Here is a 20,504-nt window from a genome sequence, read left to right as displayed (position 1 = left end):
TTGTTTGTTGAATTGGTGTTTTAATGTGAATATTTCTAATTTGGTTTAGTCATTTTACACATGTTTTGATTTTTATTAGTTCTAAGGATATGTTCTGTCGCTCTGTAATTTAAAAAAAGGAAATATCTTAACAATGATGCGATGCATTTCCATCAAAGTATTAAACATAGTGGAGTCCCCTTGAGCATACTTTTGGCTATCCTTAGACTATTATTAGAGCACCACGATTAAGTGAAATAGTTCAGCAAATACTAAATAAACTTGCACCACATTTTTAACCTACACACAAAATACCTCGGTAACAACTTTTAGATTTTTTTCCCTAGACTGCTGTGAATACATTTGAATAACTTTGGATCCCTAAGCTTTTCATCTAGAGGCATCAACGAGTCATCATTTTTCATCCTTTGGTTTTTGACCAAATACCTGCAAAACTAAATCCATTCCTGTAAGCTTTACTTTCCTTGTTTAGAGCCGATTAGTTAGCATGCTAACACACTGAACTCGGGTGGGAAACACGGTAAACATTCTGTGACAACATTGACATTTTTAGAATGTTAGCATTTAGCTTAAAGCACGGTACAACCCAGCATGGTGCTTTGATTCTCACCCAAAAACAGTATCCCTAATCTTGTGCGTTTTCCTCCGAGCTGTGTGTCATTAAGTGTACACGTTGTTGTCCCAGGTGAGTTGCTGTCTCCGGGCTCTCTGGATGGCATGGATGATGGTGCATGCGGTGAAGAGGCCGGGGCCTCTTCCTCCTCAGCGGGGGCGGATTCGGACGACTGCCTCCCCCAGCCGGCCCCCATCCCCCTGGTAGAGAGCATTGATGAGGCCCTGGTGCCTGATATCATTGCAGGTACTACGGGGGCATCCTCAATATTCCAAAGTGAGTGGGTAGCCCCGTCCACACTAAACACACACACACACACATAAATGTTGATACCAACACTTTGTATCATCACAATATAAAGTATTTGTTTGTTAAATATTTTTTATATTTGCATTTCACCGTTTGTTTTACAGTATCGTTCAATGTGTTTTAATGATTGTAGTTCTGTCTTTTGGAATGGGAGTCGAACATGTAGGCCAATTTGTCATTGCAGTTATTATGACTTCAGTGTTATTTCAGAGGAGTAGAGGAGATGATGGCTCGATCGGCATTAACATTGCCCAGTAACGTGCTCAAGAAAGTTTCTCTTGCCTGTTTGTTTTCCTAGTGTGCTTGCTTGGCAATATTAAGGCTGTTTTTATTATCCAAAGGTGCTCCACCGCTGTCCTCTTTGGAAAAAGATAAAGACATAGACTTTGACTTGCTACAAGACCTGATGGATGTTGATATTGATCCTTTAGATATTGATTTGGAAAAAGATCCACTCGCGGCCAAGGTGTTTAAGGTATGTGTGACTTCATTTTCTTCTCTTTTTTCTCTCGCTGTCTACTTGTCTATAACTTGGTATTGGCTTGTGTATTGATGTTATTACGTTTACATGTTAAGTTAGTAAAGGCTGGAATAAACAGCATTTACAGTTCCACCTAGCTAATGTAGTGTTGGAGAAACTCATGTGCAGATGTTAAGACTAAGTCCTTGGTTAATATGAAAGAGTGAACATAGAATATTGTAATATTGTCTCATGAGTACAGGAAACAGTTTTGCAACACGTTAAGAATGAAGTTGTTAATGATCAGAATGTATCAGGGGAAAAAGATAAATGCATAATTAGACCAGAAAGGCCCCTAGATTTAGATTTAGAGTTAATTGTGAATAGTTCAACTTAAGTTAGGTTAACTTTTTAGAAGATTTAGCTTGATATTATGTGATTTTCACAAGTAAATGTGTATTATTAGAACAGTTTCGTTATCATGAAATGTTCATTGAAATACATTAGTGTTCAAAGGTGCAACAAATCGGAATGAAAGGTGTTCAGTCCATTTTTTGTGTCAGGACATTTGTTATCAGCCTAAATGGTTTTATACATTTGTCAAGGCAAGGCAAGTTTATTCATATAGCACATTTCAACACAAGGCAATCCAAAGTGCTTTACAACAAATGAAAGACATTAAGAAAAAGGCATCATTAAAAAGAAAAGCTAATAAAATAAACATTAAAAGAAAAAATACATGGATAAAAGTTACAGTGCAGTCTAAGATATGAATAGTTCAATTAAAAGCTGCGACAAAAAGAAAAGTCTTTAGTCTGGATTTAAAAGTAGTCAGAGTTGCAGCGGACCTGCAGGTTAACTAAAAGATTGAAACATTTGACAGTGGTGAGTTCTACGTTTGACTATTTATCAGACAAAAATCATAGATTAAACATTTGAGTATGATTGATGATGGCCCCTAATGTTACTGTCCAAATTCAACAAGTTGAATGACCAGTTTGTTAAACTGAAGGATCAGTGAATATAAACGTTGTGAGGGTGTTCTTGAAAAGATAAAGGGAAGTGATTTATTTGTTTTCAAGCTGCACATTTAGAATGAATTGAACCAAGTGTAGCATAACATATTTTACTTTCAGTAACTAAATGTGCATTTTGTGATTTGAATGTTAATGTAGAAGTTGACTTTTTTTATTTTGCCCTCGTCCTCACATCTGTCCTCAGCCTATAAGCAGCACCTGGTATGACTACTGGGGCGCTGACTATGGCACGTACGGGTACAACCCGTACATCGGGGGGGTCGGTATCCCAGTGTCCAAGCCTCCAGTCGCTGTTGAGAAGCCGGGGTCACAGAGTCTGTCAGTGTCCGTGTCGCAGGGTGAGTAGAGGCTCATTTCAGCACTAGTCTAGTCTTGTCCTCTCTAAATCCACTTTGTGATGTGTTTGACCTTTGGCCCCTGTGTCACAGCACTGGATGCCCGGCTAGAGGTGGGCCTAGAGCAGCAGGCTGAACTGATGCTCAAAATGATGGCAACTCTACAGGCCGACTCTATTCTACAGGCCCTCTCCTCCAGCTCCTCCACAGGTAACCTCACAACATCACAAGCAGAAGCCCATTTTTATTTAAATAACAAATGCTGTTCTATAGTTGACCATAAGTGCTCAACAACCCACAAAAGTGTTTTTTAGCAGTCTGTGTATCGCTGCTGAAAGATTAACTTGTGCGTGTGTTTTTTCAGTGAGCCAGGCCTCCAATGGGACTGATGACTCCCTGCTGAGGGCCCTGCATGGGGGGGGGTCTCCTCCAGCTAGCTGCCTGATGATCCAGCTCTCGTCCATCCCCATGTTGAGCGGCTGCTTCAACAAGCTCTTCTCCATGCTGCAGGTCCACCATGTACAGGTCAGCACTAGAGATGGGTACCGAGCCCCGGTATTAAACGGGTCCCGGTGCTGAATTATTAAAGACCGTGGTACCGTTAAGCTCCGACGTTATCGGTGTTTTTATCGGTACAGGAGACATTTAAAAAATATGTATTATTGCTACACAAACATTATATTGCAGTTTTAATGTCGCCAACTCCGTTTCTAATACGCACAAAGACTGCAAAATGCGTCAATGATGTATTTTCGATCTTTCCAATCCAGACGAGAGATCTCTCTCCCCCCGTCTGTGTGTGAGGGGGCGGGGCAGTTTACACACACACACACACACACACACACACACACACACACACACACACACACAGGCCTGTCACGATAATTAATTTTGTTGGATACATTTTCCCGGAAATTATTGGGATAAACGATAATATTGTCGGCACCGTTGTAAGACCATTTTAGACCACTGACATAATGATAATATATAATAATAATTCAAGTACATCCTTTCAAACAGAACTTTTTATTGAACATTCAACATTGCAAATGAGAGTTTAGCATGTAAGGGCGGTAACACGAGCAATTTGTCTAAACATTTAGCAAAAGTGCTCCACATCCAGACGGAGGAATGCACTTGTTTTTTGTTTGTTTTTTTACAGTTTTATAAGTTCACATTATTTACAATTTGTTTAATTAATTTACCTTTATTTATTTTTCAAAAGAACCGATAAGAGTACCGTTAAAGGACCGGATCGAAAAGCGGCATCGATAAAAGTAGTAGTACCGTTAAAACTTTAACCATACCCATCCCTAGTCAGCACACACAACAACAGATGGGGAACAGATTCCTGACTGATATCAGTCTTCAGTGTGGAAACCTTTAGTCGACATGGTTAGGTATTTCTTATTTAGTTTTTAATCAGTTCCATGGGGACTCGGCAACTCCAGAACTTTAACTCCAGAGCTATGCCGTGTAGTTTTGGCTTTGTGTCCTGTTGCTGTCTTACAACAAAGGCTTTGTTTCCCAAGTAACGTCTGTCGTGCAGACGGCGGCAGGTCCAGGTAAAAACAGAACTAGCTTTAGTATCTGATAATCTGGGTTTGAAGCAGAAGTTAACGAGGCGCCAGTTTACATCTAACGTATAGACCGGTGCAATGACACTGTTTTTTCATGTAAAGTATTCAGCTTTTTAGCTCAATGTCGTGATGAGGTTTTACTGCAAATCGGTAAAGCCTCAGCACGCTGTGCTGTCCTCCGCTCCCCAACAACCATCCTCAGTTTTGGAAGAATATGAAAATTCACAAGCTTCTCTCAGCTTAGTGAGGATTTGATGAAGATAACATTTATTGCACAGTCGGTCTAAAAACACTGGATATGTTTCCTGGATGAAATTAAGGTATGTGATTAGTTTCATTTTTGTACTAAATGATGTATATCATCATGCAAAAAACCCATCACCAGTGTGGATCATTAAAGTGATGCATACATGTTAGTTTCCCCAAATTCTGGGTCATTTTTTAAATAAGTAATTTCTTTCTTCTCTCTCAGTTGGAGTCCCTGCTGCAGCTGTGGTTAACACTCAGTCTCAACACATGTTCCACTGGCACTGAAGAGAGCGGATCAGACATCTTCATGTTCAACGCCAGCCGAGTGCCCACCATCCCACTCAACCAGGGTCAGGACTCCTTCTAAACCCCTGAGAGGGAATTAAGTCCCTTTTTACATTCGCTATTTTTGTTTTATTCTTATTTTATAAATGTTTTTTGTGCGTTTCCAGCATCCATTAGCAGTTTCCTGACAGTGCTGGCGTGGTACCCCAACACCTCCCTGAGAACGTGGTGTCTGGTGCTGCACTCTCTCACCCTGATGACTAACATGCCAGCCTGCGGTCAGTACTCCACTCTCACTGAATCCTCTCAGAGCTCAGATAGTCACACTTTCATTCTTTCTCTCAAAGAGTGATGCATATTGAATTATGCTACACCAAAAGCAAAGGTCTCCTAAAGCAAGACACATTTATCTAAGTAAATATTATTATTATGCCCCAAGTTTGAGTCATTCTTTTTCAAACAGCTGGCTGTTCTTGTTGGTTGTTTCCTTTTTTAAATGTTCCTACAACAGTTTTCAACGAAGAGCATCCTTGAATCAGGGTCATTGGATGATGCCCTCAACAAACTCAAAAAGTAGTTTATTCCTTAATAAAATCATTCAAAATCACCAGCTGTTTGAGCGATAAGAGCTTAATTTACCTGTGAAACATGCCCAGCAGTACACAACTTCTTTCACTTCCAATTTGAATTATTATTAACAGTATTGTTAGTGGTCTGGTGTTAAATAAGTTCTGTTTGGACTTCCAGGCTCCAGCAGTGGGATGAGCTCTCAGGAAAGCACCGCCCAGCAGATGGTGTCTGACCCCACCCTGGTTCATGTCCTTGTGCGCTTCCTGTCTGGCAGCAGCACCAACGGGACGAGCCAGCACAGCTCTCAGGTGGGACCCACCGCCACCCAGGCCATGCACGAGTTCCTGAGCCGCCTGCAGGTCCACCTGTCCTCCACCAGCCCGCAGATGTTCAGCGAGTTCCTGCTCAAACTCATGCACATCCTGTCTACAGAGAGGTATGCTTTCCCTAACAATAATGATTGCAATTATTGAATGTTACAGCACAGTCAGTTTCAGCACATGCTTTATGAATGGTCTTTGTGAACTAATGTCTCCTCCCGACCCTGCAGGGGTCCGTTCCAGGCCGGCCAGGGTCCACTGGACGCCCAGGTGAAGCTGCTGGAGTTTACTCTCGAACAAAACTTTGAGGTGGTGTCAGTAGCTACAATCTCCTCTGTCATTGAGTCCATCACATTCCTGGTCCACCACTACATCACCTGCGCAGACAAACTGGTGTCCCGCAGCGGCTCCGACAGCTCTGTGGGGGCTCGGGCTTGTTTTGGTGGTTTGTTTGCCAACATCATCCGGCCAGGAGACGCCAAGGCTGTGTGCGGAGAGACGACACGAGACCAGCTGATGTTCGACCTCCTCAAGCTGGTCAACGTGCTGGTGCAGCTGCCTCTGTCCGGGGACAGAGAGTTCAGTGGACGACTGCCGCCGACCGGCAGCGAGGCGGCTGACAGCAGCGTGTCGGACGAGGAGAAGGTCTGTGGCAGCAAAGAGAGTGTGGCTGGTGGCTCAGCGTTCAGCCAGGGGCCCCCTGCAGGGGTGGCCGACCTGGTGCTAGCCAATCAGCAGATCATGAGCCAGATCCTGTCCGCACTGGGCCAGTGCAACAGCAGCGCCATGGCCATGATCATAGGTGAGACCCATCACAGGCACTTCCTGTGCTCTACCAACAGCTTCAGTATCTTTCACCTTGTTATTTTTATTTTACTCCTCACTTTTTTTAGCAGCCTAAGACAGATTTAATAAATCTGAGTTGGTAGAGAGTGAATATTAGATTTGCATCAGGTGGACTTGACTAAAATATAACTATTTCCAAAAAATGAAATTGCTGCAAAAATTGAAATGTGCCTCAAATTGAATGAGGAGAAGGTATTTAGCCTATTCAACATTTGCCAAACATTTATGGGATACTGATAAATAGTCAACAAACGGACTCATTAATGCCAGTCATACATAAGTACTTGTGAAGTAAAACATTTACCACCATATATAAGCTACTGAGCAGAGCAGAGTTGTAGCCTTTATTGAATTAAACAGTACTGTGTTTAATTACTTTGGAATTCAACTAAATCATTTGTTATTGATAATAACATTTCACTTGTGGGTGAATTGTTCCCTTAACCAACCAGAGAACAAGAGAAAAACGTGTATTTCAGGAGGGTATATATATCTAATATCTTAATACACCAGAGACGGCTTTGGATATTGTAACTACGCAAGAAATACAACTTGAAGTGGTTACCTGTTACAAATACTTGGGTATCTGGCTTGATGACTGTCTCACTTTTAAACTTCATGTAAATAACCTGCTTAAAAAGCTGAGGGTTAGGCTAGGTTTCTTTTACAGAAATAAATCCTGTTTCTCGCTTGAGGCCAGGAAAAGGCTAGTCACTGTGACCTTTTTACCTGTGCTGGATTATGGTGATCTGATGTATATGAATGCACCTGCTAATTACCTGAGCAAGTTAGATGCTGTGTATCACAGTGCACTGAGATTTTTGACAAATTGTAAAGCACTTACGCATCACTGTACCCTGTATACCAAGGCGGTTATGCCATCACTTACTGTACGGAGGCTCAGTCACTGGTACTTTTTCATTTACAAAGCCATGTTGGATAAACTACCATCTTATATCTGCTCCCTGATCTCTCGGCGAATTGAAAGTACTTATTGCCTGAGATCGCATGCTGTGGTTTTATTAAATGTGCCAAGTGCTAGGACTGTCTTAGGGAAGAAAGCTTTTAGATGTGCAGCTCCTCTAACATGGAACAGTCTGCAAAAAGAATGGAAAATTACCAAGCTAGTACCACTACATGTTTTTAAAGCTCGGTTGGATGCTACAAAATCAGATGCTGTTGGTACCTGTACATGTGGTTAAATATGTCAATTGTAATCCCTGTACATTTTGCTGTATGATGTCCTTTTGTTGTTCTGTTGTTTATGTCTTCTTGTGGAACCTACTGCTGCAGGTCTCCCTTGAAAAAGAGATCATTGATCTCAATGGGATTTTACCTGGATAAATAAAGGTTTTGAATCTACTGCTACTACAAGCTTTCTGTCTCTGTTCCTCAGGAGCCAGCGGCCTCCACCTGACCAAACATGAGAACTTTCACGGTGGCCTCGACGCTATCTCTGTGGGTGACGGCCTCTTCACCATCCTCACCACCCTCAGCAAGAGGGCCACCTCAGTGCAGGTCATGTTGCAGCCCATCCTCACTTACATGGCCTGTGGATACATGGGCAGACAGGTGAGCAGCAGCCTGTTTGGACTCTGATTACTTGATATTAAAACTAGGGCTGTCAGTCGATTCAAATATTTAATCGCAAATTAATCGCACATTTTTGATCTGTTCTAAATGTACCTTAGAGGAATATTTTTCAAGTTTTTAATACTCTTATCAACATGAGTGGACAAATATGCTTTATGCTAATGTTTATTATCATTTGAACAATGACAAATATTCTCATGAATATTAAACACAACAACCTGTGTGTGTGTGTGTGTGTGTGTGTGTGTGTGTGTGTGTGTGTGTGTGTGTGTGTGTGTGTGTGTGTGTGTGTGTGTGTGTGTGTGTGTGTGTGTGTGTGTGTGTGTGTGTGTGTGTGTGTGTGTGTGTGTGTGTGTGTGTGTGTGTGTGTGTGTGTGTGTGTGTGTGTGTGTGTGTGTGTGTGTTGCCTGGACGCTGCAATCATGTTGCGCGCACTATTCTTTCACACACATACGGGTTTTGGGCAGCCAAAATCAACCGAAGGCCACTTTCGAGGGTTGTTTTTCCATACATCTGCAGGCAGTCTGTAAGGGCAATCAGACAACCCACACAGCTCTAGTTTACGCTGGTAACGACCTAGAGCACATCCCTCAAGTCCAGAGATGTAATCCGAAGACATGCAGCGATTTCTTCGGTCGTTAATTTAGAAAAAAAACCTAGTGCGCTCTGCCTGGCTACGTTAGCTAGCTGTTTATATTTGCACTTCCAGGATATTTGCACCTCCATGAAAATGGCGTATTTATATATATATATGGCGCGTGTTGCATTGTGGGTAGCTCGTGACGTCACTGTGTGTGAAAGAATCCGTGCTGACTTTTCGTACAATGTCCCACTGTCTGGCTTCCTGCATAAAGTCAAGTGCTCGGCGCAGTTGTCGGCGAAATGTCGCTCCTCTGTTTTCATTTAAACAGCTCCTTATATCCGTTAGCGCAGCTAGCTAGCACCAGATGCTAACAACAACAATAAACGTATGGTCTCTCTCTCGCTCGCTCGGGCCACACATACACACACCCTCCAGATGGCCAGTCGGTGCCTGCCGGTGAGCGTGGAAGTGTGGTCTGCCACAAGCGGGCGGCAGGAGCGGGGCTGTCAGCATCAGCTTGTAGATGGTATTTTAAACTCGATGCGCTCTGAAACTACGGGGCGGCCGAGGACACAACATGCGTTAATCGCGTTAAAATAATTAGTGGCGTTAAAAATGTTTTGCGTTAACTTGACAGCCCTAATTAAAACATGTCTTGGAAACCAATGCCAACGTTTTATTTTTTTACATTTTGTAGGGGTCTCTCTCCACCTGTCAGCTGTCGGAACCTCTCTTGTGGTTCATCCTCCGAGTGTTGGATACCAGCGAGGCTCTCAAGGCCTTCCATGACATGGGTTTGTACACACCACTTCTAAACCAGCCTTTTACTCAAAGTTTGGAAAAACCGATTGAACATGAAGTGTTACTTTCTTGTGTTTTATCAGGTGGTGTGCAGTTGATCTGTAACAACATGGTGACCAGCACCCGGGCCATTGTGAACACAGCACGCAGCATGGTGTCCACCATCATGAAGTTCTTAGACTCAGGTCCTGGGAAGTCAGCGGACGGCAACCTCAAAGCCAGAGTGATGACATCAGAGCCGGACAACGCTGAGGGACTCCACAACTTTGCTCCCTTGGGTGCTTTTACATCCTCCTCAATCTCTTACATTCAGTGGGACAGTATTTTACAGTAAAATACCCTAAAACCTTGCCACCATGTTTCTAATTTTCTATGATCCCTTTGTCCCTGCCCAGGCACCATCACATCCAGCAGCCCCACAGCACAGCCAGCAGAGGTCCTCCTCCAAGCCACGCCCCCCCACCGACGAGCCCGCTCGGCAGCCTGGTCCTACATCTTCCTGCCGGAGGAGGCTTGGTGTGACCTCACCATCCACCTTCCTGCTGCTGTGTTGCTGAAAGAGCTCCACATCCAGCCACACCTTGCCTCTCTGGCCAGTGAGTAGCACCCAGTTTAACAGTGACAGTACATTTGAAAAAACGTAATGTGGAATTTTTGGGATAATTTGTTTTAATCACTATTTTTGCAACCATCATTCACTTGTCCATCTCACTTAAATTCTAACTCAAATGTCATGTTCTGCTGTGTTCCCTTCAACCAGCCTGCCCGTCATCTGTCTCCGTGGAGATCAGTGCTGATGGGGTCAACATGTTGCCGCTCTCCACGCCAGTGATCACCAGCGGCCTGACCTACATAAAGATCCAGCTGGTGAAGGCGGAGGTTGCATCTGCGGTTTGCCTGAGGCTGCACCGGCCTCGTGATGCCAGCACGCTGGGTCTGTCTCAGATCAAACTGCTGGGCCTGACGGCGTTCGGCAACACCTCCTCTGCAACCGTCAACAACCCCTTCCTTCCTTCTGAGGACCAGGTGTCTAAAACCAGGTACCAAAAACTGATTCTTCACTGAGAGTAGATTCATGTGTATTAGATGTAGGTGCTGTAACCTTTATTTTCTTCCTACAGCATCGGGTGGCTGCGCCTTCTCCACCACTGCCTGACCCACGTCAGTGACCTGGAGGCCATGATGGCCAGTGCTGCAGCCCCCACCGCCAACCTGCTTCAGACCTGCGCCGCGCTGCTCATGTCGCCTTACTGCGGCATGCACTCTCCCAACATCGAGGCTGTGCTGGTCAAGATCGGCCTGCAGTCCACACGCATTGGACTGAAGCTCATCGACATCATGCTGAGGAACTGTGCCGCATCCGGCACCGACCATGCCAGTGAGTCCCACACAGCTGCAACAGCTTTAACTATAGGACACAGAACCACAGGGAAGAGCCTCCAAAACTCAAAGTTCAAATACTGAAACTCATTCCATTTCATTTGTTTTTATTTATTTGAAAAGTTTTTGGCATATTTTAGATTGCCTCACCAGGTGTTAAAAAAAAGTGTGTTGTTCTGCAAGGTCTCCATTGAATTTGAAAATGTGGTCATGCTTCATAATATCTCATTCATTTCTCAGAATTATGTAATTTGTAATAAGAGACTCAGTTTGTGTATTTTTGGTGCACAAATGTGAGTCCCGAACCAATCACTGGCCACACTTTAATTATTGTGCAGCTACTTGCAACAAATGACATAAAAAAATAAATGTTGTATAGCCATAGCTGACCAAACCTGAACCTAGGTCCCACAAAAGCTTCAGGCTCTGGTCACATTTAATTGTATGCATCATTGTTTCAACTCCCCCCCCCCCCCCCCCCCCCCCCAAACAAACCTGTAAGCACTTCTACTGTGGCAAAGCATCTGCCAAATTAATGTAATGTATGGAGTTAGTGTTGCACGGTGTACCGGTACTTGAAAGGTACCGCGATACCCTGCCGTTAAAAACGTTACGATTCCTCCGTTTCATTAGTATCGGTACTTTAAGAATGACGGGAGAAAGTACTCCGGTGAGAAAGCGCCGTTTTAATAAGAGCCGTGTGTGTTCAGCGCTCTGCTTCCACTCCCTGCAGCCGTGCCTGCAGTCCCTCCCCTCTCAAGCACGCTCTAAGTGCCTCCCCTCTCTCGTGCACGCGGCCACGCGCCAGCTGCCAGAGCATGTGAGAAAACGAGAAGCATAGCTGCAAGTACGAGTGCAACTGCCGCTGCGCCTCGGCTTGTTGACAAAAAAGACGCCAGAAGCGAAATTTGGAAGTATTTTATCGATATCTCTGACAGTGAGGGCAAGCCTACGGACACCACGAGGCCTGTCTGTGAGACATGTTTTAGATCCCTGCAAACCAAGGGAGCCAACACATCAGACTTGACTAAGCACCCGCCGACCGGAATCCAGAGCTGTTTAAAGAATTTAAAGACAGACAGGTTAGCGAATTTGATAGATAACATAATTACATCATGCTCAAGCCCATGCCCTCAGATCTAAGTCAAACAAGTGTCATTTATTTTGTGATAAACGAACGTTTTCGTAGTTGACGAGGCAATTAATGGCAATGATAACTGTCTAATATGGCTTTCTTTTTGCTAACTTACCAATGTGGCTAACATCTGCAATATACATTTTGTCAATAATTATTTATATTACTGTACTATTACATGTTAATATAATATAAAGTTAACTATCAAAGAAATCACATAAACTCAAGTATAAAGAAGAGACCATGTTGTAAGAAAACGCTTAACAGATAAACTACAATTGTATTGATCATGAAAATAATAAAAGTATCGGAATCGCAATTCTTGACTTAGTATCGGTATTGAAACCAAAATGTTGGTATCGTGACAACACTAGTATGGAGGTGAGTTAGGAAGCTGTACCATGCATATCTACAGGAGAAATGTCCACAAATTATAAAAAACCTACCATAATACTGTGCACATATTTCCTGTTGAAGGTAGCTCACAGGGGTTCAAAACTCATCTTAAAAAACCTAATTATCAGGCGATAACAACCCTTTTTTAAGTCTATCCCTCGATCGTTTCAGATTTAAACAGTCCCCTGCTGTTTGGGCGACTGAATGGCCTCTCGTCAGATTCCACCATTGACATTCTCTACCAGCTGGGCACCACACAGGACTCTGGAACCAAAGACAGGTATATAGCCACACCCCAATTTTACCCCAACTGTCCTTTAGACCCCCCCCTGTAAGAATAACAACCAATGAGTAACACTTTTTGTCAAGGTGATATTCCAGACAGACTCACGAGGCAATAGTTAAAAGTGTCCTTACGTCCTCTTTGTCATCTTTTACTGTCACATGGTTGTGTCGGTTGAATATAAATTCCAAGATGACTCACCTCACACTGAGGGTAGGAGATGAATTGAAGATTTTAAAACCACATGAGGAGTTATTTATCCAATATAACTCTGAATCTCCACCCTTCAGGATCCAGGCTCTTCTGCAGTGGGTCCATGACTCTTCTCGGGTGGCGGCCCACAAGATGAGTAGCCCGATGGGGTACACTGGCGCCGCTGCGGTCCCTTCCTCTTCTTCATCCAGAGAGTATGGTCTTCTCATGCCGTCACCCTCCCACCTGCACTGTGTGGCAGCCATCCTGTGGCACAGCTACGAGCTGCCGGTTGACTACGACCTGCCTGCACTGCTCAACAGAGAGCTCTTTGAGTCAGTCAACACTCTTTCCCTTATCATCAACACCGCACTTTAGTCTATTTGCCAACTCATTGAGATCTATTGTGAACCCAGGAAATGTTGAGTACCCCAACGTTTTATGTTAGAAATGAATAATTCGGGTTCCCAGCACATAGAAATGCTGGATTCTAGCTAGCATATGTTGCACAATTAGCACAAGTTGCATTAATTAGCTTTAATAAGCATATGCAAACAATAGCTAAAAGATGGCTTGGCCGATTTGGACAATTTTGGTGTCGTTTTGGAGGCATAGTTAGGATGTACAATCCATTTCTAATATTTCAGGATCTAAAATGGCAGTTTTGGGTCCCCTTAACTTTATAATCGACCAAAAATTCTTAAAAATCAGCCCACCAGGATAATGAATAGCCACTTTCTGGTTGAAATGCCATATATGCTCACCATAACATCATTTGAAAAAGGTGCCACATCTTACGCCATTAACTTTATGTTAAAGGTCCCATGTCATGCTTTTCTGGTTATCACCCGTCCCCTTGTGTTATGAAGGTTTTTCTGCATGTAAACGGTGTGCAGAGTCACAAACCCTCAAAGTACACCCTGTAGCGAGTAAAACTCTAACACAGAAAATGCCTGTCTCTGCTGCCCCAGAACGCCTCGTTGGAGATTTCTCTTTTTCCATTTTTTTCTTTCTGGGTACAGTAACGTGCCCATACCCAAATGGACCAATCCGCGGAGCCGTTACGTTAAGTCCTTGGATTCCTCACACACACACACTCAATCTTTTCTCAGCTGCAGCCCCGCGGATTTCTCAGCCTGAGACGGCGGGACGCGGCGAGGCTGCGGGTGTGTGTGTGCGCTCGGGCTGGTTTCGGGCTGGGTTTCGTTGTGTCTCGCTGTCTTGCAGACCCCACGCAGCAAGCAGGAAATGAACCCAGCTCACACTGTCCGCTCCTCGCAGCAGCGAGCGCCGCAACGTCCTGCCAACACGGCACCCAGACCCCACGCAGCATTCTCATCTGTTTGTCATTACTGGTGTCATTTTCTGGTTGCTAACAAACGCCAGTGTAAAACATAATCACTGATGTTCCGCTGTAACAGTGATGGACTCATCAGAACAGAGTAGGCGAGCTGACCAATCAGAGCACACTGGGCTCACAGGGAGGGGGGGGGGCAGGAGCTCCAACAAGCCGTTTAGGACAGAGTGAATACACATACTATACTATGTATGAGAAACCAATGTGATTGTGGAACATTGAACAATGTAAATGTATTCTAGTAGACCTCAACAATGGAAACATGATCAGTAGAAATGGCCGTGACACGGGACCTTTAAGGACATTTTACATGTTCTCATGTCAGAAAAAGCATCATTTATGAAAAATACATAGTGCTAATCTTTTTCATGTTTGTCCTAGTAACATATTTTTAACACTTCAAACAGTATTCAAATATTATTAAGCCTTTATAAATAAATACATTTACTTTCACATAGTATTCATACACTCAGGTACTTCTACTTTTACTTTTTACAACATCTGAGTACTTCTCCCCCTTCTGATAACCATGGATTAATGACTGATGATTTCCTCTTCCTCCAGGCTGCTGTTTAACTGGTCCATGTCGTTGCCGTGCAACATCGTGCTGAAGAAGGCAGTGGACAGCCTGCTGTGCTCCATGTGTCACATCCACCCCAGCTACTTCTCCCTGCTCATGTCCTGGATGGGGATCGTCCCGGTGCCCAGCGCCAGTCACTCTCAGGCCCAGCGCCACCGCCTCTCCATGACCGACGACGGCAAGAAGCAGCACGACGCCAACACCAGCTCTGCAAGCCTCACCGACGACTCCAAGCATGCAAGACCCCCGGTCAATCTGTCTGAGTCCCAGCTCACCACGCTGGCCGCTGCCTCCCAGTCTCCGGGAGCCATAGAGCAGCTGCTGGACTCAGGCTTACCCTCGCTGCTGGTCCGCAGCCTGGCCCAGTTCTGTGTGGGTCTCCTGGCCAGCGCCGACCTGCCTCTACCCGCTGCTCAGGCCGAAAGACGACACCACCATCACCACTACCACTCATCCTCCTCCTCATCCTCCTCATCCTCCTCATCCTCACACAGTCGACCCCCTCTGGCTGCAGAACTGGTCGCTCCAGTGCTGCGTTTCCTGACTGAAGTGGGCAACAGTCACGCCATGAAAGACTGGTTAGGAGGACCTGAGGTGAACCCGCTGTGGACGGCTCTTCTCTTCCTGCTGTGCCACTCCAGTGCCAGTGCCGGTGCCAACGCAGGCTGTCTGCCTCTGGGCTCTGCAGCTGCGGCCGGCCCCTCTGCATCCCAGCCCCAGGCCTCAGGCTCACGGTACTCCCTGGCGTCTTCTATGCAGGCAGGAGGGCTGACCACACAGCAGAGGACCGCTCTGGAGAACACCACCGTGGCCTTCTTTCTGCAGTGCATCTCCTGCCACCCCAACAACCAGCGGCTCATGGCTCAGGTCTGCTTTTATATTCCTCTCTGTTAAGACTAAAGATTTCACTTTGATTGACTTTTCAATTTCACACATAGATTAACTGTAAAAGCATAGAGCTGACTTTTAATACAAATTATAGTATTAACTATATTTTTAGAACATTCATTTCTTGTTCCTTTGTGGTTTGAATGTCAAACTGTTTTCATTTGGATATATTATTTCGTCTCAGTATTGATTTCAATCATTTTTCCTGTCTTTAGGTTCTCTGTGAGCTCTTCCAGTCTGCACCCCAGCGAGGCAACGTGCCGATCTCTGGAAACATCTCAGGCTTCATTCGAAGGCTTTTCCTGCAGCTCATGCTGGAGGACGAGAAGGTCACAGTCTTCCTACAGTCACCTTGTCCGGTGGGTAACTCACTCTGTTGTTGAAACCTAGAGAAGAATGTCTGCTATATCAGTTCTGGTTACATACAGCCTGAAAATATAATTATAACAATTATAACATTCACACAAAACCATTGTCCCCTTTTTTTTCATCAGTTATACAAAGGACGCATCAATGCCACCAGCCACATGATCCAGCATCCCATGTACGGAGCAGGACACAAGTACCGCACCCTCCATCTGCCCATCTCCACCACGCTGGCTGAGGTCCTGGACCGGGTGTCTGGTATGTTTCAACACACAACACTTACACTAGAAATCTGCCTGACAAACAAAACTCAGAACAAGATGAGTTCCTTCAAAATAAGAGTCTCAATCTTATTACTATCAAAAGTGCAAAACGAAAACTTTACCATAAGAAAATATTGGCATACAAATATAATCACTTCTCTAAAAGGTAACTCATTTTAAATATAGTTAGAAATATTAAAGGTCATTTACAATAATAAAAATAATATTAATATTAGTAATAAGCTTTATATTTGTATAGCACCTTTTATACAAGAATTGTAGCCAAACTGGCTTCACAGCAGTTCAATAGACAGATGAGTATAACATGACAGGATAAAAACAATGTAGAGGAGCAGCTACATTTCAACACATATATCCACGAAGATTAATACATGAAGACTTGTGACTCGGACTTGGGTGACTTGGACTCGGACTCGAACACAGGTAATGATGACTCGGACTCGACTCGGACACTCCTTGGGTGACTCGGACTTGGACTCGACTCCGACTCTCCCTAGGTGACTCGGACTTGGACTCGACTCCGACTCTCCCTAGGTGACTCGGACTTGGACTCGACTCCGACTCTCCCTAGGTGACTCGGACTTGGACTCGACTCCGACTCTCCCTAGGTGACTCGGACTTGGACTCGACTCCGACTCTCCCTAGGTGACTCGGACTTGGACTCGACTCCGACTCTCCCTAGGTGACTCGGGCTTGGACTCGAAAAGTGGGAACTCGAGAGTGACTTGGAGTCGTGAATTGGTGACTTGACTACAACACTGGTCCGAGATATATGAGGCTTCCTGCTTCTCTATTTGTCTCTGTCATGGGAAGAGAAGCAAGGTCTGGACACATCTCTCTGGGGTTCAGCCTCACAGTCAAATGGCCCTGCTGCAACATGTTTGTCATTTTATTTTATCCCAGTTTTCAGGTTTGCGATTCAGCTTGTTTAACCTTCAGAAATAAATTCAATAGAAATATACGTAGTTGTAACCATTTAACATCAGACAATTTGTCAACAAAACACCGCAATAGCCACATCTACTGCCTCTAAGCCACATTTTCATTGAATATTTGTTCACTGTTTTAAGCTTAACAACATTTATTTTGTTACAATAACTAAATAAATAAAGCCCCAATAGGACTATTTTATTACTAATTTGATATCATTCTATCTTCTATTTATCCAAACAGACACACCAAGCATTACAGCCAAGCTAATCAATGAGCAGAAGGAGGACAAGGAGAAGAAGAACCATGAGGAGAAGGAGAAGATGAAAGCAGACAGCGGCTTCCAGGACAACTACAGTGTGGTCGTGGCCTCAGGTACTGTTGTGTGTTTCAAATACACTCCTCTGACAACAGACCACCTCTGAGTCTTACCCCGCAGACAACATCAAAATTAGATTAATAAAGGGAATTGTGTATATTATTCACCCACAAATAGAAAGCACCGAATAGATGGATGAATAGTAGAGCGTCTGCAACAATGGAAAAATATCTACGATAAGATAGGATGGTCATGTTTTATCTGTCCTAGGATCAGTTTCAGTGTCTAATAAGCACATGGCAGAGTTTTGACATGTATAATACTGGCATAATAGATAAGTTCTTGGTTGCTTTAAACCTCTGTATTTTGATCCAAAATAAATATGAACGTGTATTTCATTCGATGAAAACAAGACTCACAGTCCAGTCCTGTCTCTCTGTTCTCCGTGTCCGTATTCAGGCTTGAAGTCCCAGTCCAAGCGAGCTCTTTCAACCCCCCCCAGACCTCCATCCAGGAGGGGTCGCGTGATGAGTGACAAGTTGACTGCTTCGTCTGGAGTGGACCCCTCAGCCAAAACCATCAGTGTGCCTGTCTTCCACCTCTACCACAAGCTGCTTCCAGGTACTGCAAACAGGGCAGGGTTCACATGCTCACTCACATCTGATGACATTCAAGTGTTTGAGTCTGAAACTGATCATCTCATGGACGAGTGTTTGCCTTTTCTTTGTGCTCCCCTCAGGTCAGCCCCTCCCATCTGAGATGACTCTGGCCCAGCTCCTGACTCTCCTGTACGACCGCAAACTTCCACAGGGCTACCAGTCCATCAACCTGACCGTCAAACTGGGCTCCAAGGTCATCTCCGACCCGGGCCTCTCAAAAACAGACTCCTTCAAGAGGCTGCGCACGGAGAAAGGTACCAACAACAGCTCTAATGTTCATTCAACATTCATTTATATTATTCTGTTTCATACCAACATTTTGCCAATCCCATGTGGGAATTCAAGGCCACACTATTTACATATTCCGAACATGTATATACAAAGCATGTGAACATTTAAAAAAGCTAACAAATTAAACCAGGATTTGGCTTTCTCTACCCTTAATCTAATGTCCATCCATCTGAAAGGGAAATAAATAAATGAAGAGATGATTTATTTGTACAACAATTTTCCTTTTGTTACTGCAATACCGATAATGTGAATAGAAAGAGGTCTAGGGGCTTACAACGCAGTCACATTCTCAACGCGTTGTGCTGCAGTGAGAATCCCGTCCAGTGGCTCTCCTCCTTCATCTATACCTGATGAGTTATATATTGTCAGGCTGCTTTAAGTCTTTGCATGTTGCGTTTTTTTATCAATGCAGATTTCATGTACTTAAAATGGCATTTAGAAAGATTGTGTTATACAAGGGATACTGTTCCTAGTATTTAAGCATTAGGGAATTATTTGCAGCCTTTAACTCTGATTACCCTTGCTTATCAAATGAAACGGATAATAAAGGAAGGACATTTAGTGAGGAGGACAGGTTGATCAAACTGCTGACCTTCCTTTAGCCAGAAGGCCACACTGCCGATCCATGGATGTGATGCCTTTAGCACTGCTTATATTTAGCCATCCAAATCTGCAGGCTCCAGGGTCAGCACGAGGTTGCATTCATTCATGACATCAATGTCTTTTTTGATGATCTCAGCACCGGTGAATCTGCAGATCTGCTCAGGCACCTTTTGTCTGTTCACCATGTCCTGCCCACTCTCCATAGTTCACATTATGGTCTGTTTGTGATGGATGGTTGTGTAATTCAGTACCATAGATGTTCTAATTTGAAGGACAAAATGGTTTTTTTTGTAAGTGTGTTTCTTTCCCCCCTCGAATGCACATGTGGAAGTCACAACGGCTCTTATGTACTGTTAAGTGTCCCATTAAGCCACACATTAAGCCAGCAACCAAGAGAAATCCTTTCATTTTCTCTTCTTATCATATCGCCATGACTTTCAAAACTTGTAAAAAAAAAAAAGAATCTAAATGTAAATCCAGACCCTATCTGTGATTAAGGGATTACTCTCAACATCTGAACTGGCGGCTAGCAGTGCTGACAGTGCAAAAGATCAGAGCTTGCAGCTAACATTTTAGAGATAACAGAGTTCACATGAGCGGAGCTGGACTGTGGGTGTTTGAGCCCAGTGTGGTGACCATCAGCTATGGAGTGAGACTCACATGCAAATACAGCATGGCTGGCTACCTTAGGTATCAATTAATAATGTTCAGATTCCTTCTTGATTTTATATTTCATATTCTTGTTAACATTATTTGCATTTTTAAAAAAAAACTCTCCCACCTTGTCAAATGTGCTTTGGTACGACTGCCTTTTATTGTGGTCATGCCAATAAAGCCTTTTTGAATTTGAGAGGGTGAGAGAGGTCCAGCAAAGTGTTGGGTAGAAAAACACATCTAGAAAGTTGTGCAGAGCGATGAGTCATCTGCCAGATTTCTCCTCTGTAAGAGATTATGAGTGGCTTTTAAGGGATGACCTATCAATAGACCAGAGTTTTATGTTATCATAAAACGGTAAGACTGTGCTTCTACAATAAACTGGTAGAGGGTTAGCATTAGTAGAGGGGGGTGTGGTGTGTCTTGCTTTCCACCCTTTGTTTCATTTTGAGCGTCTGACTTTGTCTTCACATTATAAGTGTAAACAAGGACATTAGGACGGTGTTTCATCTTCTGTCTTTGGATCAGCACATAGCTCATCCAAGGATAGCCCCCCCCCCCCCCACTGCAGACATTAAGACCTGCTGATGAATGAGAGCCAGTGTT

At 44.0% G+C, this 20,504-nt stretch overlaps 1 protein-coding gene across 15 annotated transcripts in view; it reads left to right on the top strand.

The window, feature by feature from the left end:
- The window catches only part of birc6 (baculoviral IAP repeat containing 6), a 118,537-nt gene that overhangs the window by 26,396 nt on the left and 71,637 nt on the right, over positions 1-20,504 (top strand). For all 15 annotated transcript variants that reach the window (XM_034215014.1, XM_034215005.1, XM_034215008.1 and 12 more), the window contains exons 37-59: positions 686-889; positions 1,264-1,397; positions 2,604-2,757; positions 2,848-2,964; positions 3,119-3,279; positions 4,807-4,933; positions 5,036-5,146; positions 5,616-5,874; positions 5,989-6,560; positions 8,001-8,176; positions 9,478-9,574; positions 9,665-9,859; positions 9,977-10,177; positions 10,342-10,621; positions 10,703-10,959; positions 12,664-12,772; positions 13,066-13,302; positions 14,889-15,771; positions 16,008-16,151; positions 16,287-16,416; positions 17,616-17,747; positions 18,151-18,312; positions 18,431-18,604. In XM_034215014.1, the coding sequence (XP_034070905.1) occupies positions 686-889; positions 1,264-1,397; positions 2,604-2,757; positions 2,848-2,964; positions 3,119-3,279; positions 4,807-4,933; positions 5,036-5,146; positions 5,616-5,874; positions 5,989-6,560; positions 8,001-8,176; positions 9,478-9,574; positions 9,665-9,859; positions 9,977-10,177; positions 10,342-10,621; positions 10,703-10,959; positions 12,664-12,772; positions 13,066-13,302; positions 14,889-15,771; positions 16,008-16,151; positions 16,287-16,416; positions 17,616-17,747; positions 18,151-18,312; positions 18,431-18,604 (5,016 nt within the window). The remainder of the gene's footprint in view (positions 1-685; positions 890-1,263; positions 1,398-2,603; positions 2,758-2,847; positions 2,965-3,118; positions 3,280-4,806; positions 4,934-5,035; positions 5,147-5,615; positions 5,875-5,988; positions 6,561-8,000; positions 8,177-9,477; positions 9,575-9,664; positions 9,860-9,976; positions 10,178-10,341; positions 10,622-10,702; positions 10,960-12,663; positions 12,773-13,065; positions 13,303-14,888; positions 15,772-16,007; positions 16,152-16,286; positions 16,417-17,615; positions 17,748-18,150; positions 18,313-18,430; positions 18,605-20,504) is intronic.

Source organism: Gymnodraco acuticeps, unplaced genomic scaffold (genome assembly GCF_902827175.1).
Source record: "Gymnodraco acuticeps unplaced genomic scaffold, fGymAcu1.1, whole genome shotgun sequence".
NCBI lineage: Eukaryota > Metazoa > Chordata > Actinopteri > Perciformes > Bathydraconidae > Gymnodraco > Gymnodraco acuticeps.
The sequence above is the reverse complement of the archived record's forward strand: the minus strand, read 5'-3'. Positions and strand labels throughout refer to the sequence as shown.